The sequence below is a fragment of the Coregonus clupeaformis genome, chromosome 31, assembly GCF_020615455.1.
Source record: "Coregonus clupeaformis isolate EN_2021a chromosome 31, ASM2061545v1, whole genome shotgun sequence".
Taxonomy (NCBI): domain Eukaryota; kingdom Metazoa; phylum Chordata; class Actinopteri; order Salmoniformes; family Salmonidae; genus Coregonus; species Coregonus clupeaformis.
Genome location: NC_059222.1, coordinates 31,265,669 through 31,290,601, shown reverse-complemented (window position 1 = coordinate 31,290,601; position 24,933 = coordinate 31,265,669). Strand labels below are relative to the sequence as shown.

General features: G+C 45.8%; 1 protein-coding gene across 1 annotated transcript in view; it reads left to right on the top strand.

Annotated features, from left to right (window-relative positions):
* The window catches only part of cacna1g (calcium channel, voltage-dependent, T type, alpha 1G subunit), a 158,381-nt gene that overhangs the window by 118,154 nt on the left and 15,294 nt on the right, over window positions 1–24,933 (top strand). Inside the window, exons 24-28 of the mRNA XM_041858665.2 lie at window positions 8,845–9,037; window positions 11,227–11,280; window positions 21,660–21,808; window positions 22,735–22,844; window positions 24,252–24,385. Of these exons, the coding sequence (XP_041714599.2) occupies window positions 8,845–9,037; window positions 11,227–11,280; window positions 21,660–21,808; window positions 22,735–22,844; window positions 24,252–24,385 (640 nt within the window). The remainder of the gene's footprint in view (window positions 1–8,844; window positions 9,038–11,226; window positions 11,281–21,659; window positions 21,809–22,734; window positions 22,845–24,251; window positions 24,386–24,933) is intronic.

Here is a 24,933-nt window from a genome sequence, read left to right as displayed (position 1 = left end):
TTTGAATACGATTCTACCAAGCTTGCACAACTTTTAGGGCAACAGACACTACCGGTCAAACATTTTAGAACACCTACTCATTCAAGGGTTTTTCTTTATTTGTATTATTTACTACATTGTAGAATAATAGTGAAGACATCAAAACTATGAAATAACACATATGGAATCATGTAGTAACCAAAAAAGTGTTAAACAAATCAAAATATATTTTATATTTGAGATTCTTCAAATAGACACCCTTTGCCTTGATGACAGCTTTGCACACTCTTGGCATTCTCTCAACCAGCTTCACCTGGAATGCTTTTCCAAGTGTGCCTTGAATTCTAAATAAATCACAGACAGTATCACCAGCAAAGCACCCCCACACCATAACACCTCCTCCTCCATGCTTTACGGTGGGAAATACACATGCAGAGATCATCCGTTCACCCACACTGCGTCTCACAAAGACACGGCGGTTGGAACCAAAAATCTCCAATTTGGACTCCAGACCAAAGGACACATTTCCACCAGTTTAATGTCCATTGCTCGTGTTTCTTGGCCCAAGCAAGTCTCTTCTTATTATTGGTGTCCATTAGTAATGGTTTCTTTGCAGCAATTTGACCATGAAGGCCTGATTCACAGTCTCCTCTGAACAGTTGATGTTGAGATGTGTCTGTTACTTGAACTGTGAAACATTTCGGCTGCAGTTTCTGAGGCTGGTACCTCTAATGAACTTATCCTCTGCAGCAGAGGTAACTCTGGGTCTTCCATTCCTGTGGTGGTCCTCACGAGAGCCAGTTTCATCATAGCACTTGATGGTTTTTGCGACTGCACTTGAAGAAGAAAAATGTTCCGTATTGGCTGACCTTCATGTCTTAAAGTAATGATGGACTGTCGTTTCTCTTTGCTTATTTGAGCTGTTCTTGCCATAATATGGACTTGGTGTTTTACCAAATATGGCTATCTTCTGTCCTTGTCACAAGACAACTGATTGGCTCTAACGCATTAAGGAGGAAAGAAATTCCACAAATTAACTTTAAAGAAGGCACACCTGTTAATTGGAATGCATTCTCAGGTGACTACCTCATGAAGCTGGTTGAGAGAATGCCAAGAGTGTGCAAAGCTGTCATCAAGGCAAAGGGTGTCTATTTGAAGAATCTCAAATATAAAATATATTTTGATTTGTTTAACACTTTTTTGGTTACTACATGATTCCATATGTGTTATTTCATAGTTTTGATGTCTTCACTATTATTCTACAATGTAGAAAATAGTAAAAATATAGAAAAACCCTTGAATGAGTAGGTGTAGGTTGCACATCAAAATATCTTGAATCATGCATTCCTGCCTGGACGTGTTAGATAGAAGAAAAGTATTTATTGAGTACCTTAGTAGTCTATTTATTATACTTTGTAATAAAGCACTATGAATTAATTTATAAGATGATTAGGCCTATTCAGGATTTGTATTTGCATGTATTATGGATCCCCATTAGCTGCTACCAAGGCAGCAGCTACTCTTCCTGGGGTCCAGCAAAATTAAGGCAGTTATATACAATTAAAAAACATTTTACAACAGATTTCACAACAAATTAAATGTGTGCCCTCAGGCACAGTTACTTGATGTGGAATAGAGTTCCATGTAGTTATGGCTCTACGTAGTACTGTGCGCCTCCCATAGTCTGTTTTGGACTTGGGGTGTTATGATTTACCAGTATTAGAACCCAAATGCAGACAAGTACACCAAGCCAGAGAAGGTTTAACAGGTTTATTTAAAATGTTCAATAGTCCAGGTTTCCAATAATAGGGGAAGAGCAAGTCCAGGTTACAGGGAGGGTAACAGATCCAGGTCAGGGCAGGTGTGGTACCGTAATGTCCTAGTGTCCGTGGTGAGTCCAAAAGAGAGGTCCGGTAGTGGAGAGCAGGATGGTGGTGGCAGGAGTGAAGCGGAGGCAGGAGTCAGGTTCCAAATATATGGTCGTCTTGACTATGATCTGACGATGAGTGGTAAGTTTGACCGGGTCTTAAAGGCTGAGGTGATTATGGTGAATGAGCTGCAGCTGGAACCCTGACTCCCGCACACCAGACTTCACTCCTGCAATCAAGGACAGACAGAGGGGAGGAGAGAGCAGAGAGAGAGCTACCTAGCAGCAGTAGGCCTAACAGTACCCCCCTCTGCGGACGCCACCTGGCGGCCGACGGGTTTATCGGGATGTAACCTATGAAACTCTCGGACCAGAGCAGGATCCACAATGAAGCTCCTGGGCACCCAGGAACGTTCCTCAGGACCATAACCCTCCCAATCCACCAGGTACTGGAAACCACGGCCCCTGGCGGCGAACATCCAGAAGTCGCCGGACAGTGTAGACCGGACCCCCACCCACGATCCTGGGCGGAGGAGGGGGACGAGAGGGTGGGCACAGAGGGCTAACCGACACAGGCTTAATCTGGGAAACATGAAAGGTGGAATGAACCCGTAGGGAGGCAGGAAGCTGTAGCTTAACCGCGCAGGGGTTAACAATAGACAGTATCTTGAACGGTCCTATAAAACGAGGCGCCATCTTCTTAGACTCCACCTTCAATGGAAGGTCCCGTGACTTCAGCCATACCTCTTGACCAGGAGAGTAACCGGAGCCTGGGACCGGTGACGGTTGGCTTGCCTCTGCATGTACGCCGAAGCTCGGGACAGAGCTACCCTGGCCTTCCTCCAGACCTTGAAGCAGCGGCGCATGTGGGACTGCACCGAGGGTACCGCCAGTTCCCTCTCTTGAGAAGGGAACAGGGGAGGTTGATAACCCAGAGCACACAGAAAAGGAGACAAACCAGAGGAAGCGTTAGTCAAGGTGTTATGAGCATATTCCACCCAGGGGAGCATGGAGCTCCATGACCCAGGGTTAGACCCTGTGACACAGCGAAGAGCGGTCTCCATCTCCTGGTTCGCTCTCTCGGCTTGCCCGTTGGTCTGGGGGTGATATCCAGAGGACAGGCTGGATGTAATGCCCAAAGCTTTACAGAAAGCTTTCCACACCTGGGAGACAAACTGGGGACCCCTGTCAGAGACAATATCCGTGGGTAGACCATGAGAGCGGAACACATGTTCAACAAAATATCAGCCGTCTCTCTGGCAGTGGGCAGTTTAGGTAGGGCCAAAAAATGAGCGAACTTAGAAAAAGCGATCAATCACCGTAAGAATTACAGTCTTTCCAGACGAGGGGGAAGTCCAGTGACAAAATCCATAGCGATATGCGACCAGGGCCGGCTGGGTATAGGTAGAGTCGTAGATGACCAGCGCTGGCCTGGGTGGAGTTCTTACTTCGTGCACATACCGTACAAGCAGCAATGAAGGCTCGAGTGTCCGCCTCCATCGTGGCCCACCAGAACTTCCGTCGCACAAAGTCAAGGGTCCGCGAAACTCCAGGGTGACAGGTAAGGGAGACGAGTGAGCCCACTGAAGTACCTGGGAGCGAGCAGACTCAGGGACAAACATCCGGTTAGGAGGACCCCTCCCAGGGTCAGCTTGATGATGTTGAGCCTGTCTAACAATCCCTCGATGTCACATGTGACGACCGCAATACTGCAGGTAGGAGGCAAAATGGGTTCAGGGTTACTACCAGTATCAACAGCCGAATGAACACGAGACAGGGCGTCAGGCTTGACGTTGCGTGACCCAGGACGGTAAGACAGAGAAAAAATTGAATCTCCCAAAAAATAGTGCCCACCTGGCTTGACGGGGGTTGAGCTGCTTCGCTGACTGGAGGTAAGCCAGATTCTTATGATCCGTCCAAACGATGAAGGGTTGTTCCGCCCCCCCTCCAACCAATGTCGCCACTCCTCGAGAGCCAGCTTAACGGCGAGCAGTTCACGATTGCCAACATCATAATTCCTCTCTGCCTGAGAAAGTTTCCTTGAGAAAAGCACAGGGATGCAGTTTGTTATCTTCAGGAGAACGCTGTGACAACACCGCACCTACCCCAGTGTCGGATGCATCCACCTCCACGACAAACTGGCGGTCGGGGTCCGGCTGCATCAGAATGGGAGCCGAGGCGAAGCGATGTTTCAGTTCTTGAACGCTGATTCGGCCCCTTCATTCCAAGCGAACGGTCGTGAGATGGAGGTGAGAGCGGTGGAGTGGCGCCGCAATGCGGCTGTAGTCCTTGATGAACCTCCTGTGAAGTTCGCAAACCCCAGAAATCGTTGAAGTTGTTTGCGGGTAGAGGGGGCTGGCCAGTCCGTGACAGCAGAGATCTTAGCTGGGTCCATCCGCAACTCCCCCTGAGCGATGATGTAACCCAAAAAAGAGGTCTCAGACACATGAAATTCACATTTCTCCATCTTCACAAACAGTTTGTTCTCCAACAACCTTTGCAGCACCTGGCGCACATGCAGTTCATGTTCCTGGGAGGACTCTGAGAAAATCAAGATATCATCCAGATAGACAAAAACAAACCGATTCCCGAAGGACATCATTGACTAGTGCCTGAAAAACAGCAGGGGCATTAGACAACCCAAAAGGCATAACCAGATACTCAAAATGTCCCAAGGGTGTGTTGAAGGCAGTCTTCCATTCATCACCTTTACGAATGCGCACCAGGTGATACGCATTTCGTAGATCCAGTTTCGTAAAGATGGTAGCACCATGAAGGAGGGGAAAAGCAGAATTAATCAAAGGCAGAGAATACTTGTTCTTAATGGTGATGTTGTTAAGTCCACGGTAATCAATACAGGGTCTGAGGGTCTTATCCTTCTTAGCAACAAAAAAGAATCCCGCTCCTACAGGTGACGAGGAAGGACGCATAATACCTGCCGCCAAGGAGTCCCGAATGTAGTTCTCTATAGCCTCCGTCTCCGGCCGGGAGAGATTGTACAGGCGACTGCTGGGGAGCGGGGCTCCTGGCTGGAGGTCAATGGCACAGTCGTAAGGCCGGTGAGGAGGAAGAGAAGTAGCTCTGTGTTTGCAGAAAACGGATGCCAGGTCATGATACACGTCAGGAACATTAGAAAGATCCATGGACTCCAGTAGAGGTCGAGGCACAGTACTGGCAGGAGTCAGAGCAGAACACAAACAATTCACATGACAAAATGTGCTCCATGAAACAATTCTACCTGTCACCCAATCAATGTGTGGATTGTGTCTTATGAGCCAGGGGATACCAAGGACCAGAGGGGTCTGTGGGCAGTCGATAATATGGAATTGAATGTTCTCCTGATGATTTCCCGACACTCTAAGACAAACAGGAACAGTCTGATGGGTAATATGGGTCAACAATTGTCCATTCAGACCCTTAGCCTGCAGCGGACAGTCCATAGGAACAGTCTCCAAATCCATTTGTTGAGCCTACTCTCTATCCAAAAAGCTTTCGTCTGCACCAGAGTCAATCAGCGCACTAACAGAGAGATTCTGGAACTGCCACTGGAGGGATGCCTGGAGCAGAATGCGGGGAGAAGAGGAAGAATCCGCTGCTCGGCTCACCAAAACTTCTCCCATTAATGATGAGCCGGCCCCTTTTCCCGGACGAACTGGGCAGGAAGGAACGAAATGACCAGCTTCTCCACAATACAGGCAGACCCGAGCCTGAATCGACGTGCACGCTCCTCTGAGGACAACCGTGCCCGACCCACCTCCATGGCTTCGGGTTCAGTGCTCCTCGTATCGACTCGGGAAGACACGGCTTTCTCCGTAGGGGAAGATGCGGGGAGGAGTTTGTTGATGACAGACAGGTTGCTTGGAACTAACACTCCTCTCCGGCGGCGCTCCCGAATCCGATTATCCAACCTGATGGTGAGTGAAATAAGATTATCCAGCGTAGGCGATTCATCATATGACACCAATTCATCTTTTAAAGTCTCAGACAAAGCATTGATGAACACTCCTTGTAATGCCTCGTCATTCCAACCACTCACTGCTGCTAAAGTCCGAAACTCCACTGCCATCTCCGCCACACTGCGAGCCCCTGCCGAAGAGAAAACAACCGTTTCGCAGCCTCCTTGCCTCGTACGGGGTGGTCAAAAACCTTCCTCATCTCAGTGGTGAAGGCAACGTAAAGCGTTGCAAATGTCCGACTGACTCTCCCAGACCGCGGATCCCCAGGCACGAGCGGAACCGCTAGTAGAGTTGATAAGGTAGGCAATCACGGGCTCTTTCTGAGGCGTAGGTGAGGGGCTGTTGTTCAAACACTAACGAGCATTGAGTCAAAAAATCGCCACAGGTTCCCATGTTCCCGTCATAGCGCTCTGGAGCAGGAACAAAAGGCTCTCTGATCTGGGCTGAAGGGGTAGTAAGGGCAGACACTTGATTGGTGAGTAATTGAACCTGATTAAGCAGCACCTGACTGTCCTCAGCAATCGTCTTAAACAGGGTATCATGTTGGCCAAGTAAAATGCCCTGATTGGCTATGGCAGTCCAAATTTGAGTGCACTCTGGGGTGGTATCCAAGCTACTGTCTGCTGGGTTCATGATGGTCAGATCATACTGTTATGATTTACCAGTATTAGAACCCAAATGCAGACAAGTACACCAAGCCAGAGAAGGTTTAACAGGTTTATTTAAAATGTTCAATAGTCCAGGTTTCCAATAATAGGGGAAGAGCAAGTCCAGGTTACAGGGAGGGTAACAGATCCAGGTCAGGGCAGGTGTGGTACCCGTAATGTCCTAGTGTCCGTGGTGAGTCCAAAAGAGAGGTCCGGTAGTGGAGAGCAGGATGGTGGTGGCAGGAGTGAAGCGGAGGCAGGAGTCAGGTTCCAAATATTGGTCGCCTTGACTATGATCTGACGATGAGTGGTAAGTTTGACCGGGTCTTAAAGGCTGAGGTGATTATGGTGAATGAGCTGCAGCTGGAACCCTGACTCCCGCACACCAGACTTCACTCCTGCAATCAAGGACAGACAGAGGGGAGGGAGAGAGCAGAGAGAGAGCTACCTAGCAGCAGTAGGCCTAACATGGGGACTGTGAAGAGACCTCTGGTGGCATGTCTTGTGGGGTACTTAAGTTTTTTTTTTCAGGTATCTGTACTTTACTTTACTATTTATATTTTTGACAACTTTTACTTTTACTTCACTACATTTTCCGTGACACCCAAAAGTACTTGTTTCATTTTGAATGCTTAGCAGAACAATGGTCCAATTCACACACTTATTGAGAGAACATCCCTGGTCATCTCTACTGCCTCTGATCTGGCGGACTCACTAAACACACATGCTTCATTTGTAAATGATGTCTGAGTGTTGGAGTGTGACCCTGGCTCTCCGTAAATAACAATTGCCCTGTTCTGGGCCAATTGTAATTTTCCTAAGTCCCTCTTTGTGGCACCTTACCACATGACTGGACAGTAGTCCAGGTGTGACAAAACTAGGGCCTGTAAGACCTGCCTTGTTGCTAGCGTTGTTAAGAAGGCAGAGTAACGCTTTATTATGGACAGACGTCTCCCCATCTTAGCTACTGTTGCATCAATATGTTTTGACCATGACAGTTTACAATCCAGGGTTACTCCGAGCAGTTTAGTCTCCTCAACTTGCTACATTTCCACATAATTCCTTACAAGATTTAGTTGAGGTTTAGGGTTTAGTGAATGATTTGTCCCAAATTCAATGCTTTTAGTTTTTGAAATATTTAGGACTAACTTATTTATTGCCACCCATTCTGAAACTGACTGCAGCTCTTTGTTAAGTGGGTCCGACCAAATCATGGGCTGGTGTCAACAACTGTAAAAGTTTGTGGCACCAGTGACACCAGGGGAAATTGTTAGTCTGGAGCCCTGTAATAGTAATGTGGGCTGGTGTGGACAGTGATGTGGGATGGTGTGGATAAAATGCCAGGGCCGAATTCTTGTCCCAGTCCGCCCCTGCGACCCGTCAATGATTCCCAACCAAATTTACTGAGTTTGAGCAATTTTGACAAAAACAATGGATAGATGTTGCCCTAAGAGTTGGGTAAATTTGGTAGAATATGATTATTATAGAAATGCTTCCAGAAAATATTAACTCTGGTGTGTGAAGACATAAGCAATCAAGACATCTTTGGAAAATGTTCTATACCTTTCACTTTGAAAATGCGGAGTAGATTATGTAATCTAATTTTGTTAATTTTAAGACAGCAAAATATGAAAACTGTGGAAGGGGTGTGTAAACTCACTAGCCACTGTATATGTACACACACACACACACACACACACACTTTTTGTCTGTTCACTAGAGATAGCAGAACAGTAGAACAAAGGCTTCGTTGGCCAGGACCAGAGACGTGTTGATGTTTATGAAACATCAGGTCAGCGTTTCTGTCTCTGCTTTAGGGACTAGGCATTGATCTCCTCTTCTCTGTAAGCTGCTTACTGTCCAACAGACTCCAACACAACATCCAACGTTCCTCTAGCTTCTTCCACATGATCTGCAGCTTATAGTACTGTGTATATTCATACATTTTGCTTTCCTGATGTACTGTTTTGTATAAAAATAAACTGTATTATTCATGTATTTATGCATTCATTTCTATATTTTGTAGTGTTGACTGTAGCAGCAGGATAAGTAGGTGTATGACGGTGTCCTGGCAGTCACAAAAGACAGCTAGCTGGTAGTGTGTTCTACTCAAGTTGGATAGAGACACACACACACACATCCCACTGGGCACACACTGGTTGAATCAACTTTGGGTCCATGTCATTTCAATAAAGTGACGTTGAACCAATGTGGAAAATATGTTAAATTGACGTCTGTGCCCAGTGGGATGTGGGGCTGGTTTTGCAGCATTTGCATTGAGTGCACCACCACAATAATCATAACGTGCCAAAAATGAGTGTGTGTATATAACATCACGCTGTGTGTGAGAGTACAGTATACAACACTATGCTCTGTGTATGTCTCCCCCCTCCAGCCACAGCTGAACTACAACCCATGGATGCTCCTCTACTTCATCTCCTTCCTGCTCATCGTCAGCTTCTTCGTGCTCAACATGTTCGTGGGTGTGGTGGTGGAGAACTTCCACAAGTGTCGGCGTAGCCAGGAGGCCGAGGAGGCCAAACGCAGGGAGGAGAAGAGACTGAAACGGATGGAGAAAAAGAGACGGAGTAAGGAGAAGGAGCTGGCTGGTCGGTAGTCTTTCCACATCTTTCTGAGTCCTGCCTGGTTTGAGCTTGTTTTGGTTTGATTTGACCGAAGTCAACGGACGTAGGAACGCGCTAGACCTGAAATAGTTGCTATTTCTTCCGTTTTTTTCTCCCTGTAGTCTCCCCGCTAGATGTCCTCTCTTTGCGGGGGGTCAGTGGTCACCCATTCTTGTCCAGGAGAGCTACTGGGTGTGCAGGCTTTGGTTCCAGCCCAGCAGTAATTGTTAAAAACCTGGAATCAGGTGTGTTAGTGCTGGGCTGGAACAAAAGCCCACACACCCAGCCTCTCTCCAGGATCGGAGTTGTTGAGCGCTGGTCTAGTAAGAGTAGACCCCCCCCTTTTCCCTGCCTGGCCTATCGTAGAGGGCGTACTTAGGACCGTCCCCTTGGAGCATGCCCAGTGAGTACTTGTGGGCGGGACTTGCATGGTGTGGTACTTTTAGAATTAGAGGGAGGGGGGTGGGGTGAGGGCGAGGTTACATCCCCCCTATCTCCCCCCTTCCCCCTCCTCTCCTGCATGTAGTTGAGTACATCTGGAGGGGTAGGTAGAACTACAAACCAAACTAGGAAGTACCTAGATGCTGATCTATGGTTTCTTCCATATGGAAAGTGTTAGGATTATACGAAGGTAAGCTGATCCTAGATCTGTGCCCGACCGCCCCTCCAGCTGTACAGGAACGGGTTACCAGATGCCCGACTTCGCCTCTCTCTATAGTGATTCCACTGCCTTCTAACCCAGACATTGGATATGAGAAATAGTGGTTATTTCAGTAGCCGTATTGGCTGTAGAGATACTTTTGGTGGATCAAAGTAAGATCATTTTGATATTTTTCATCAAATGTTGATGGTAGTTGACAGTGGGAATGCCTTTGTTCATCTGTTGAGAAATACAGATGGATATCAAACATCTCTTGAGAAATACAGATGGATATCAAACTTCTCTTGAGAAATACAGATGGATATCAAACTTCTCTTGCAGATGTGGTGTGCCCAAAGTGCTCACCATTGACTCACACCCTCTCACACACATACAGTCACTCAAACAGACCGAACACACACTGTCTCCCTCTCACTCACTCGCTCACTCTTCTACTCCCACCCTCTTGCGCTCACTCACACACACACCTGTGGCAGGTAGCCTAGCGGTTAAGAGCGATGGGCCAGTTACCGAAAGGTTGCTGATTCGAATCCCTGAGCCGGCAAGGTGGAAAAATCTGCCTTTCTGCCCATGAGCAAGGCAATTAAACCCCAACAACTGCTCCCTGGGTGCCGATGATGTCAATTAAGGCAGTCCCCCGCACCTCTCTGATTCAGAGGGGTTGGGTTAAATGCTGAAGATATATTTCGGTTGAATGCATTCAGTTGTGCAACTGACTAGGTATCCCCCTTTCCCCTGTACAGGCCTGCACAAACTAATCTCAAATGCTTCCTAAAAAATAGAGAATGAACATGCCCTCCTCTATGCGTCTCTATAATTGTTCAAGGCCCCTCATGTCCATTGGTTTTTTTCTCTGTTTCATTTTTCTATAGATTATATTTAGTTTGTCTATAGTTTATAGTCTTTCCTTTATCAGATCTGTAACCTCAAGCTTGTTCTTTTTCTGTTGCTTGGAAACCATTTTACTCACAACTGTAACTGAAGTTGTAGAATATTTTGACAGAGTAAGAGAATGGTTGATAAAGGTATGTACAGTAGAGGTATAACCCTTGTGACTGGGCAGGCTTCAGAATCTATAGTTATCCTTTTCTGGTTGGCACAAGAGTTTGTGAAGAGAAGGGAAACGTAAGTTGTTTTCTTCTGATGTAGGGGTTGCTTTATTTATTTATATTTTTTTACTCCATCCGAGTGGCTCTATTTGTATCTCAGTAATTTGTGTCACAGATCTTTTGGATTTTGGGTATGAAAATCGGGGATCGACTGTCTACAAAATCCCCAACTGAATCATTGAACCCTTATCAACTGTATCAAGAGCTCACACTGGACTCAGAATAAGTGGAAAAGACTCACAGTAGGAAGTTGAACCAGCTCACTTTATCATCTTCATCCTTCTGCTCTTACTTCACCCCTATTTCTCCTTCTTACACTCTCTCTCCTTCGCCCATCCCTCGTTCCACACCTCTCTCTGACTAACCTGGTCTCGTTCTTCTAGATGTGTTGATGATTCCGGGGGTGAGTTGGGTCCTCTCTGAAGGCACACTGACAGGTACAGAGTTTCTAGCATGTTCTGTGTGTCCCCCACCATGGTGGTTCAGAAGTCAGGGTTCAACGTTCACGGGAGGTAGGGTCCCATCCCGCACTCCCCACCCGTCCTCCTGCCTCTCTCTCATCCGACTTAGTACGCTATAGACGTTTGTGGACATTTTCCTGTTGTTTGTTGTGGTTCCTTGTTCTTCACGATGACCCACGATTCATCCACTATCCATAGAACTGTTTTTGTTACTGTACCACCAGCTGTAGGTTGTGTACCCACGCTCATGCAGGGGGAAAGAGTGTGTGTGTGCGTGTGTGTGTATGTGTGTGCGTGTGTGTCTGTCTATATGTGTGTGTGCGTGTTTGTGTGTGCAAGTGTGTGTGTGTGTGTGTGTGCATGTGTCACAGGCACCAGATGGTAGCAGGGTAGGCTGTAAAATATGCAGGAGCAACCCTCTGTCCTCAAACCCCAGAACTATCTGACTGTGTCACTGTCTGTCTGCTAGATGAGAGAGCAAAGTCCTCTCTCTCTCTGTCTCTCTCTCTCTCCCTCTCTCCTTCCCCTCTCAATCCCCCCTTTCCTGGTAAGGGAATGTAAGGACATGTTTGTGTTTACAGTCATATCTCCACATATTGAGGTAGAATAGTCACACATGGAGATTCTCTTTCTATTACATGCTCCAGTGAGACAGACAGATGCGACAGGCCGACCCCAAATCTGTCCATCACATCGAATTATTGTTTTACTATATAATTGTATTAGGCAAGCCAACGCTCAGAGGAGGTGTGTGTGTGTGTGTGTGTGTGTGTGCGTAGTTCTCTAACATGACAGAGAACTCTTATATTAGCTGAACAGGGGCAGTTCTCTCTTTTTACACATAACTTTGGAGGAAGGGAAGAGAAAATGATGGAGGGAGGAGAAGAGGGAGGAAATATAGAAAATAGGGGAGGAGGGAGAAATGAAATGAAGGAATGGAGTGGAGAGAAAAGGACATGATATGGGTAAATCACTGAATACGTAAATATACAGGAGAATAGATGGATATGAGAAGTAAGGAAGATGAGAGGAAAGGGGGATGGAGAATAGGAGGAAGAGAAGGGGAGAGGATGAAGGGATGGGGTTGCCCCTCCTGCCAGTCTGCCACTCTCTATTAGCTCTGGCTCACACACACACATACACACACACACACACACACACACACACACACACTCTTGGCTGTATTAGCTTTGGGCTGCTGTGTGTGTAATTTAGTTCAGTGGATCAAAGGCTCTGCTTAATCACGTCTCTCTGCTGGGGAAGACCAAGCCATCTGCTCCTGTTTCTATACTTTACCTAAGCAACACACACACACACGCACGTGTGTGCATGCAACAAAGATGCACAGTTATAGTCTGTGTCTAAAGGTATGTCTCACCCTCCTGGTGCTTGACTGTGATATTCTCCCCTTGGCACCTAGTGGGGTGCCCTATAGGGAGAAAGAGAGATGGAAAGATGGAGAGAGGGAGATGAGACAGAGACGGAAAGAGAGAGAGACTTGAAAACGAAAGAGCGGGTGAGGAAGGGAGAAGTTGTCAGCGGGGTGCTGTGGTAATGTGGCAGCCAGGAACAGTGTATCCTTCCTTTCCCCCACAGAGAGAGAGAGAGAGAGAGAGAGAGAGAGAGAGAGAGAGAGAGAGAGAGAGAGAGAGAGAGAGAGAGAGAGAGAGAGAGAGAGAGAGAGAGCGTGAGGGAAAGAGAGAGCGTGAGGGAAAGAGAAGAGAGAGGGAAAGAGAGAGTGAGAGGGAAAGAGAGAGCGAGAGGGAAAGAGAAAGTGAGAGGGAAAGAGAGAGGGAAAGAGAAAGAGAGAGGGAAAGAGAGAGCGAGAGGGAAAGAGAGAGCGAGAGTGAAAGAGAGAGTGAGAGTGAAAGAGGGAGTGAGAGTGAAAGAGAGAGAGTGAAAGAGAGAAGGAAAGAGAAAGAGAGAGGGAAAGAGAGAGCGAGAGTGAAAGAGAGAGGGAAAGAGAGAGCGAGAGTGAAAGAGAGAGGGAAAGAGAAAGCGAGAGGGAAAGAGAGAGCGAGAGGGAAAGAGAGAGCGAGAGGGAAAGAGAAGAGAGAGAGAGAGCAAGAGGGATAGAGGAAGAGAGAGAGAGAGAGGGAAAGAGAGAGAGACTTGAAAAAGAAAGAGCGAGTGAGGAAGGGAGAAGTTGTCAGCGGGGTGCTGTGTGTAATGTGGCAGCCAGGAACAGTGTATCCTTCCTTTCCCCCACAGAGAGAGAGAGAGAGAGAGAGAGAGAGAGAGAGAGAGAGAGAGAGAGAGAGAGAGAGAGAGAGAGAGAGAGAGAGAGAGAGAGAGAGAGAGAGAGAGAGAGTGAGAGGGAAAGAGAGAGCGTGAGGGAAAGAGAAAGAGAGAGGGAAAGAGAGAGCGAGAGGGAAAGATAAAGAGAGAGGGAAAGAGAGAGGGAAAGAGAAAGAGAGAGGGAAAGAGAGAGCGAGAGGGAAAGAGAGAGCTAGAGTGAAAGAGAGAGTGAGAGTGAAAGAGGGAGTGAGAGTGAAAGAGAGAGAGTGAAAGAGAGAAGGAAAGAGAAAGAGAGAGCGAGAGTGAAAGAGAGAGGGAAAGAGAGAGCGAGAGTGAAAGAGAGAGGGAAAGAGAGAGCGAGAGGGAAAGAGAGAGCGAGAGGGAAAGAGAGAGCGAGAGGGATAGAGGAAGAGAGAGAGAGAGAGGGAAAGAGAAGGAGAGAAGGAAAGAGAGAGGGAAAGAGAGAGAGAGAGGGAAAGAGAGAGTGAGAGGGAAAGAGAAAGAGAGAGGGAAAGAGAAAGAGAGAGGGAAAGAGAAAGCGAGAGGGAAAGAGAGAGCGAGAGTGAAAGAGAGAGTGAGAGTGAAAGACAGAGCGAGAGTGAAAGAGAGAGAGTGAAAGAGAGAAGGAAAGAGAAAGAGAGAGGGAAAGAGAGAGCGAGATTGAAAGAGAGAGGGAAAGAGAGAGCGAGAGGGAAAGAGAGAGCGAGAGGGAAAGAACAGATGGTCTCTAACTCTCCCAGGCTCACAGCCCAAAGAGATAAACGCTTTACTCAGACCTGCTCTGTGTGGGTCATGTCCCAGAAGATGTATTTTACTCTCTCTGTGTTTGTCTTCAAAAGCTGGTACAAAAGTAGGATTTGGCCATTTTGTGTCCTAGCTAACAGCATCCCTTGCCTGTTGATTTATTGATGGCATAGCTTCTTGTGCTGTATCACTTTATCAGGTATTACTATATAATTTCCTAAAAAGAAATATACATACATGATGATAATGGAGAGAGTAATTGTATTGTAACCCATTTAATTGTTATGTTCACCTTCAGGGGGTGAAACAAGGCTATTTAACATGTTTTACCACTTAACTATGATGTCAGCAACGCACTGAACAGTAAATGACTAGGACAAGAGTGTCAACTACTCCCCCTGTCATCAGTACTGATCAGTCACACACACACCACGGCAGCCAGCTCTATCTAGGTCAGTGCTAACAGAGATGGATCTAACGGAAGTCTTCTATCCCTGCTCTTCTCCCTCATTTATATTCCTCTGATGTAGGAATGCCGTTAATAACACTAGACCATTAGAGAGATGGAAGGAGAGAGAGAGAGAGAGAGAGAGAGAGAGAGAGAGAGAGAGAGAGAGAGAGAGAGAGAGAGAGAGAGAGAGAGAAGAGAGAGAGAGAGAGAGAGAGAGAGAGAGACAGAGGTTGATGAGATGGACAGGACGTGAGGGGCGGGGTAAGGTGGCGAGAGAGGTGAGTGAGGGGCGGGCTAAAGGTAGGAAAGGTGGAGGGAGAGAGAGTGAGGGAGATAAAGAGAGCAAGAGAAGGGTGAGAAAGAAAGAGAGAGAAATAGAAATAGAAGTGAGAGAAATGGCTGGATTCAATCTGTATCGCAGAAGTATCACAGAAACACATGCAGCGTTTACTGTGAATGCAGTCTCCATGAACGCGGGAACATTGCCTTTAATAGTTCAATCGAGCTATAACGTGGATCAGCCCAAAGTGTAGACAGCTCCTCTTTGATAAGACCTGTGCCAGTTAGTGATTGAAACATCCTCCCCTACAGATAGAGGAATTTTGTCAGGAAGTCCACAGGATGTGGGTGGGGGATAAATGTTTCATGCCACCGGCTAGGTGTTGGTTGCAGAGTTAAGTGTAGTGTTAGAGGAACTTAAATATTTAATCACTTTCATGACCCTAAGGTGTAGGTGTAACCCCACAAATGCTCCCACCAATACACCTCTTAGCCTAACATAACCAGACAGTTGTGCTTAGCATCAGTTTCCTAGCCTAGATTAGTCCAGCCTAACTACCTAATAAATATTTATCCCTGCAGTGGTCTGATGCTATTAGGTGAATGAGCCTGTAGCAGTAGAAGGTCCTTGTATTATAAGTAGTGCTAGTGGATTTTATGAAAGTGTGTGAGGGTATAAATGTTTCATAGTTGGAGGTGTTAGAATTAGTGCTTCTAAAGTGTGCTGGCACATTGCTTTTGAGCTCTGCTTTGGATATGTTAGATAATAACAAGAGATCCACTGAACGTGACTGTGTATGGCATGGGTAGAGAAAAGGTGTGTGTGTGCATTATGTACTTGTGTGTGTAACCTATGTATCTGTGCAGGTGTGTGTATGTCCTGCAGTCCAAGGTAACAGTGAAGGAGGCTGGTTAACATGTGGTGTATCAGCAGTTGGACAGATGTACTGCTACCCAGGTGGTAGATCAAGCCAAACAAGGGATTATTGGACAGTCATGTGCCAGTGGTAGAATGTTACATGATTAGTGTTGAGTAGGAAGAAAGAGGTGATGTGGTGGTCCTTTAAAACAGCACTCCTCAATCGCTGATTCCTGGGTCTTGGCAAACGTAACTGCCACTGAGCTGAACACCATAGTTCATGCTACAAGGTACTTAAAGCACCAATCAGCAGTTGAAACAAAGTGTTCTCTCCGCCCCTATTTCGGTAAAAAGCTGAGGGATGGGGCTGGAAAAATGTAACCACTCTCAAATTTATAGACAGCTATGGATGCGGGGACTGACCATCCATGATATCAAAATGGTAGTTTTAACCATGTTTACATTTACTTTGTTTACAAACATTGGAGTAAAATAAGCGTATATTTTGGATTCTGATGGGGTACGACAGTTGAACTAAGCTCATGAGGCATTTATAAGTTATTTTCTTCAAGAATCAATGGGTATATATCATTCATTTTTAAGTCCAAAAATGGATGTAGCAACTGCAGATTGCCCCTTTAAAGGATTTAGCCTCGACTTTACCAGACAATGATACAGTGGTAATAGTTGTGTTTGAATTAGACTTGGACTTGGACTTTCCCATAGAGGGTTGAAGGGGGAAAATGTGCTGTCTACTGTATTGCTGAAACGCTGAAATCTCATTGGTCTGTTTCTTATATGCTTATATTCTCATTTGCCCATCATCACTATCTCGCCCTGTTAACCCCGCCTTCCACTCACTGCTGTCCAATCGCCTGCCTTCGCCATTCCAGTCTCCATTCCAATTGGTCCATCCTGCTCAAGTCAGACTCAGAAAGAAGTGTGTGTCAGTCTACCATGTGTACCAGCACAACTCGTGTGTGTCTTTGTATGTCTTTGTGTGTGCGTGTATGTGTGTGTGTGAGTGTGTGTTTGTATCCGTGCATTTTTGCGTGTTTGTGTGCGTATATGACTTACCATGCGCTGTCATTGTGAATGATGTCATGTTATTCTTTCTTTGCCTCTTTCTTCTGGGCTCCTCAAACTGCTCTGTTGCTCCTCTTTTCTCACCATCCTCAACTTTTATTTTATTTTCGGTTCCATTTTTGTTTCTTCTTTTTGTCATTGGTGGTGAATAGGGGAGCAGTGCATTTTGGGAAATCCACCAGAATCTTTTCTGATTTACTTGTTTATTTTTTATCTGACCTTATGACTCAATGTTTGCTGTCTCTAAAATCCTAAATGATTCATACATAATTGGATTCAATGTAGTTTCACTTGACTTTAACCCCTTCACCTTGATATGAGCTTGTGCTGTAATCAACCAGCACCACCTGTTGACCCAGCACACATTGACTCTTAATGTGAACCAATCCATTGACCATAAAGGGCAGGGGTGTAAAATCAGTCACAACACCTACCAAAGTATAACCTTACTGATATTGGTACTGTGATTTTAAAAAACGTTTTTACCACCACATCATCTTGACCTTTGACCTGAAACAGGAAATGATCCTGGCTGTAACATTGTGACTGATCTTACCACCTCTGGCCTGTTCTTCCTTTCACAGACATTGTTTTACCATCCAAGGCTCAAAGACTATCATCCTCCTTTTCTCAAGTCCCCCAGCCCCCCTTTCCTTCAATCATCTTTCTACCACAAGCCCCAGTTTCACCTGACCAATCATCAAAAGCATCACATTTATTTAACTTTCACATCCCAATAGTGCAAAGGTTACTCTACAAACAATCCATGATATGGTACCATCTACAGCTTGTTTGAAAATCAATATAGCACCCTATAGGTCCTTTCACAGTATCCAACACATAGCTCCACTGTGTTACAAACCCACACATCCAATCAAACCGCTTTCAAATCCATACACTGCATGTGCAAACCAACTCAACCAAAGCTACTTCATGTTCAAACCCATACACACACATTCAACCCAACCAAAGCTTCTTCAAAGCCATACACTGTACGTCCAACCCAACTCGACCAAAGCTACTTCAAACCCATACACACACATCCAATCCAACCAGAACTTTCAAACCCATACACTATACATACATTCACTCCAATCCAATCAAAGCCCACTCACACTGTGACAGTAAACATTGTGCTGTGCTGTGGTGTATCCACTCCCTCGCCACATGACCAGGGACTTCAGTGTGTCTGTATTTCCCAACCGAGCCTCGTCTTCCTGAAGTTACTGAGTGTGGTTCAGTCCAAAAATAACTCCTAGTTCCTCACCCTAACCTTTATACCCTCACTTTGTAGAATTCAAAGAATCAGATGGGTATAGGTAACGTGGGGCAAGGTGTTAAGAGGTTGTTTTTGGACCAGGTTTTAGTATTGCTTTGGTGTTCTTTGCTAACTAACTGCTCCTTTATTTTTCAGTTAGATGATCTTTTATGCTTCAGTGCTTTCAGCCGAAGGGGTCTTAGATCTCCAAGAGTAACATATCATCATGTGTCATGTGTATGATATGTTAACTGAACCATATCATTCCCTCTTGAAGGGTTAAAGTATAACTACATGTTTGCCTAAATACTCACATGGGGCACCAACATGTAGGGTACTCAATAATCATGTAGGGTACTCAATAATACTCACACGGGGCACCAACATGTAGGGTACACAATAATCCTCACACGGGGCACCAACATCGACATTCTGTTTAACATGCTGCGTGCTAGTCATTCAGTAGACGCGCTTATCCCAATTAGTGGACCACATAGGTCTAAGGCCCCTTGGGTTGGTAGAGGGAATGTGGGTCTGGTTGATGTTTATGTTATGTTTGTGAATATAATGTTTCTATTTATGTGTGTGTGTGAGAGAGAAGAGAGAGAGAGAGAGAGAGAGAGAGAGAGATTAGAGAGAGAGGAGAGAAAGAGACAGAGAAAGATGACTGTGCTGAAGTTTATTCACACCTTGCTTCTTAACTATCATCTTGTCAAAGTTCTCTTTTTCCCACAAGAGTAGACCTGAATATGCCCTCACACCCCCACTGCGCACACAAACACACACATGCACACTGTGCACATACAAACACACACGCACACACTTTTAAAAGTCTTTAAAGCTGATTTGGCAAAAGCTAATATGGACGTTAGGTTGACTCATGGGTTTGGCATGACATCACAGTGTCAGTGTGTTCCAGTGAGTCTAAAGTAAGATCCATTCTCTGAGCGCTGCTCAGCTCTTTCTCCCTCCAGAAAGTGAGAGTGGGAGTGAGAGTTTGGGAGTAGTGGAGGTATAATTTGGCCCGCTCTACTCTCACCTCTCCTCCCTCCCTGAGCGAGAGCTGGGCCTGAGCCAAGGGGAAAAGGTTCTACTCTCTTTTTTTTTTTTTTACCTCTCTCTCTCTCATTCTACCTCTCCCTCTCTCAGTGCAGTACTTACACAGGGAAAGGTCCCTCTCTCTCATTCTACCTCTCCCTCTCTCAGTGCAGTACTTACACAGGGAAAGGTCCCTCTCTCTCATTCTACCTCTCCCTCTCTCAGTGCAGTACTTACACAGGGAAAGGTCTCTCTCTCTCATTCTCTCTCTCCTTCTCCCTCTCTTGATGTAGCGTTTTAAACCTATGAGAGTTTGGCACTTCCAAAACTGCTTTAGATTGCTTTAAGAAAACACAGTCAGCCACTGAAGTGTCTAATACATTATTTGGACAGTCCCCTCAAGATACAGCAATGGATGCTCAATACACTGTTCTAACAGTTTCATTTATCGAGCCTCTAGTGAGGCCCATTAAAATAAAGTGTTAGGCCCTGCAGCAAAACTGCAGCAGCTAAGCATTTTCCCAGGAAGTTTCACTGGAACAACATTTGTGCCAGTGGGTTTACTGCCTATAATACATGCACTGCTATAATGTATAATGGGTCTGCATTTTGTACAATAAATGTACGATAAAGCAATCGCCCAGGTAGACACCGAATGAGAGAGAGCCTCACACTCAAGTAGATTTATGATGAAGAGGACAGAGGAGAAGAGGTGACAGTGTATACACGAACACACACACACACGAACACACACACACAAACACACACACACACAAACACACATACACACAAACACACACGCACACAAACACACATACACACAAACACACACACACAAACACACACACACAAACACACACACACACACACACACACACACACACAAACACACATACACGAACACACTCACACAAACACACACACACCCCCCATCAGGAGTTTTAGACAGCTGATGCAGCAGCCACCTGGGCTAATTGGCAAGAGGGAGAGTTGAACAGCACCTGGGGTAATCACGCTGTGTGTGTGTGTGCACGTGTGTGTGTGTGTGTCCATTCTGTCCTGTCTCTGACTCCTCCTCTACTTCATATGTCCTCTCTCTCTCTTTCACTGATGAAAGAGGGATGAGGACAGAGACTGATAGAGAGACTCCGTCCTCCCCCTTACTCCTCTTTCCTCTGTCCTTTATGGATGGATGGTAAAGGGAGGACAGATAAGAGAAACAGGTGTGAAACTGTAAGTGATATACTGTATTGTAAAATCAACTGTCCTTTTTGTTGTGTATAGTATGTCTCACTTGGCACACACCGGTTGAATCAACGCTGTTTCTAGGGGTGGGACGATACCAGTATCGCGATACTTGTTAGCATCTTGGCAAAGAAAAAAACCCCGAAGCGGATTTAACTTCTTTAGGTAAATAGCCCTAATGTTGGAAACAAACATTGTTACATTTATTTATTTTCCAAGTTATAGCACACAATATTTTACATACAGATGTTTTTTAAAGGACCAAAGTGTTTGGTATGCTTCATGTTTAAATTCTTGCTATGGAAAAAATATTGTGATACTGGTAACGTCCCGGCCCTAGTTTGTTTCCATGTAATTTCAATGAAATTACATTGAACCAACATGGAATAGACGTTGAATTGACGTCTGTGCCCAGTAGGGTCTTTATGAGAGAGAAGGAGAGGAAGAGAAAAGATACAGCAAGAGTGAAAAAGCGAGAAAAAGCTGCATTGAAAGAGCCATAATAAATGAACCATTCACTACCTGCTCCCTACAGCCTCACCATGCACCAAAATAACCTCCCTCCTCCACAACTACAGTCTCTTCCCCACACATACACACACACACACCAGTTTGGGCGGTGGCGATGCTGTTTATTTCCGATCATGCTCTCTCAGAGGAGACTACATTTGAATAATTGTTGATCAGAGGAGAGCAACTCTGATTTGATTAGTCATGACTGGCAGCCACAGGGGACCTGGGCCCAGGAACACTGTGCTTCTCTCGCTCTCTCTCCCTCGTTTTCTCTCGTTCTCTCTTTCCAATATCTCTGTGTCTTCCTGTACCTCTTTCCTCTCCTTTCCGCTCCTTGTATACCTCTCTTTCCATGTACCTTTGCTACTCTCTTCTCTCTCACTCCATCTATCTTTCATTTGCGTCTCTTTATCTGCCTTTATCTTCTGTAATTATGTGGTGATATATGTCAGTATGGGTGTGTATGTACTATGTTTTCCTATAACATACACTATTCTCTCTCTTGAGACCTGCGGGCTGGCGTCCACCTCTCAAAACCTTTCACCCACAATGTCCAGTACACTACTCCCTATCTCACTCTATGACCCCCCCACCCCACCTACCTCCCTGTCCTCCCCTCTCTTACTCCCCCCTTCCAACAGAAGCTCAGAGTAAGCCTTATTACTCGGACTACTCCCCCACTCGTCTCCTCATCCACAAGATGTGCACCTCCCAGTATCTGGACCTCTTCATTACCATCGTCATCGCACTCAATGTCATCACCATGGCGATGGAACACTACCAGCAGCCAAAGGTAGGATCTGAGCAATGATGGGGTTTGTAGTTTTAAGGTAGTGGATTTGTAGTCGGTTAGTTATCACCATGGCCCCTCAGAAAGCACAGACGAAGATTCCCATGACAGCCTAGTTTGTATTCGTTCCCACATAGTCCAACATCATTACTCTGAGATTTGTAGTTAGTTTGCCTGCACAAAAGGAAATGAGAAAAGTTATTTCAATTCTTCAGGGGATTTTCTCCACATTACATAAAGTAATACAAACAATTCATGAACTAAACTCCCACGCAAAATATGTCTCGATGAATTGTCATTGTTTATTATCAGCCGCATTGTGATTCGTGATGAAAACAGCTTGAGTTTTTCGATGAAATTACTATGTGTCCAGACAGCTTATGCATGAGAAATAGATATAGAGAGAAAGAGAGAGAGAGAGAGAGAGAGAGAGAGAGAGAGAGAGAGAGAGAGAGAGAGAGAGAGAGAGAGAGAGAGAGAGAGAGAGAGAGAGAGAGAGAGAGAGAGAGAGAGAGAGAGAGAGAGAGAGAGAGAGAGAGAGAGAGAGAGAGAGAGAGAGAGAGAGAGATAGATGCGGTAAGGGTGGCCAGAGGAGAGCAGAGTCAGTAAATCCCTATAGAGTTAGTTGTCTGATCTTCTCACCACATGCCTACTAGGAAAAGGTAACTTTTTACATGGAGATGGGCATCGTGAATTCCCCCAGGCTACAAGACACTTTTATATACCGACAGCCTTTTCAGAGAGAAGGAGAGAGAGGGAGAGGAGGGAGAGAGAGGGCGATGGTAGGGTGTTGAAAATGGCTGACTCTGGGAAAATGTTTACTTTGGGAGAGTAAGACGTCAGAGAGAGACCATGTATACAGTAGCTACAACCTATGGAATACTGTACTGATAACCCTCCCTCCCTCCCCCCTCCCTCCCTCTCTCCAGGAGTTGGACGAGGCGCTGAAGATCTGTAACTACATCTTCACCATCGTCTTCGTCCTGGAGTCTGTCTTCAAGCTGGTGGCCTTTGGCTTCCGACGTTTCTTCAAGGACAGGTCAGAGGTCACACTTTGTCTCAGAGTAGGCGTGCTGATCTAGGATCAGTTTTGCTTTTTAGAGCAAAGCTCTCGTATATGGAAAGGGGGAAATGCTTTGTGAATATGGGCCCAGATATGGTCCCAGATTCCCTCAGAAGCATGTTCAGGTGACGCAGAGATGATGGGTGTGAGTTAGTGTGCTGTGGAAAGGTACAGTGGTGGATAGCTCACTCTCAGTTAGGCCTTTCTGAATACAAGCTGCCTCGTTAAACACTAGTAAAGCACACTGCCTCGGATTATATCATAGCTTTAAAATCCTTGGCTTCCAACTGAACAACACAAACACACACACACACACATACACACGCAATCACACACAAGAGCATGTACACACGTGCACACACACACAGATGCACACACACATGCAGCCATGTACACACACGCAAACACACACAGGACTACGTACACACACACACGCACTCACTATACAATCAGTGCAGACGGTGTGAGTTTGCAGTGGACCTTGTAACCGAGAGGCCTATGATATCATCTGTGGTTGCCAGATTAGACCATTAACCCCCGGCAGAGATCCAGAGTGTCACATCACACACACACACACACACACACACACACACACATACACACACACACACACACACACACATACACACACACACACACACACACACAGAGGCAGCCAGGTCCCCCGGGGGTCCATCTGAAAATGTAATTGTGTTTAAAGTGATTTGCTGTAGTGTTGATTCATGCATTCTGAGTGGTTAGACACTGACGTATCGAGTGGCGTCGGACCCTGCCCTCAGAGAACACACATACACACACACTGGACCCTGGCAGATGAAGAAATATTGAAAATATGATGAATTGGCAGACATGCTCAACGATGGCAGGGGGCTTAGGAGTTAGACCACAACACACAAACACACCCACACACACATACACACACACACACACACACACACACACACACACACACACACACATACATTTCTGATGGAGCAGAAGTGGAAAAACGTTTACTCTGCTTAGACACATTGTGTTCTCATCACCCTCTTTCCAAGACAGAACAGTTCTGCTCGACTTGGAACAGCAAGTTAATAATGATCTTATGGGGTTTGTTCTGCCATATCTAAAATAATCTTGGTGGGAAAGTGTATCAGTGATTTCTCTCACCATGTTACTGTAGAACTTTGCTCTAATGAAACACCTTAGATGGCCCAGGGCCTCTGACAGATCCTTGGCTTGTCTCACACACTAACACATTAACTTAAGACCTCCCAAGGCCTGAGGTTTTCTCCAGATTTCCATCCTTATCTTGTGGGCTCACCTTTGAGTAAAGGGACCCTTATTATGCACACATGTGTTATTGGTGTGTGTATAACATGCCCTTGATGTGTGTGTGTATAGGTGGAACCAGCTGGACCTGGCCATAGTGTTGTTGTCTATCATGGGTATCACTCTGGAGGAGATTGAGGTCAACGCATCCCTGCCCATCAACCCTACTATCATCAGAATCATGAGAGTGCTAAGGATAGCACGAGGTACACACACATGCACACACACACATATACACACAAACATACACATCACAGGAGGCCGCTGAGGGGAGGACGGTTCATAATAATAGTTGGAATGGAGCTAATGGAATGGTATCAAACACATGGAAACCATGTGTTTGATGTATTTGAAATCATTCCACTTATTCTGCTCCAGACATTACCACGAGCCCATCCTCCCCAATTAAGGTGCCACCAACCTCCTATGATACACATACATACACACTTTCTTTCTATCTCTTCTCTCTTTATTTTGTATCTCTCTATCTCTCTCTCTCTTTCTCCACACACACACACACTCACACACACACACGCACATTCACACACTAAATTTGCCTCCTGTACTGTCCTGCTGTTTTAATATGGGTTGTAAAGCAGCGGTAGGTATTCCAGGGACTCCCTTCTTTGTCATTTTTGCGTGGCGGGTCATAGAGCTTCCCTGGTGAGGTGCAACGAGACCAGATGGCACTGGGAACAAAGTCACCTCACAAACACAGGACTGAGACGGAGAGAGAGAGGAGCTCCGGGAGACA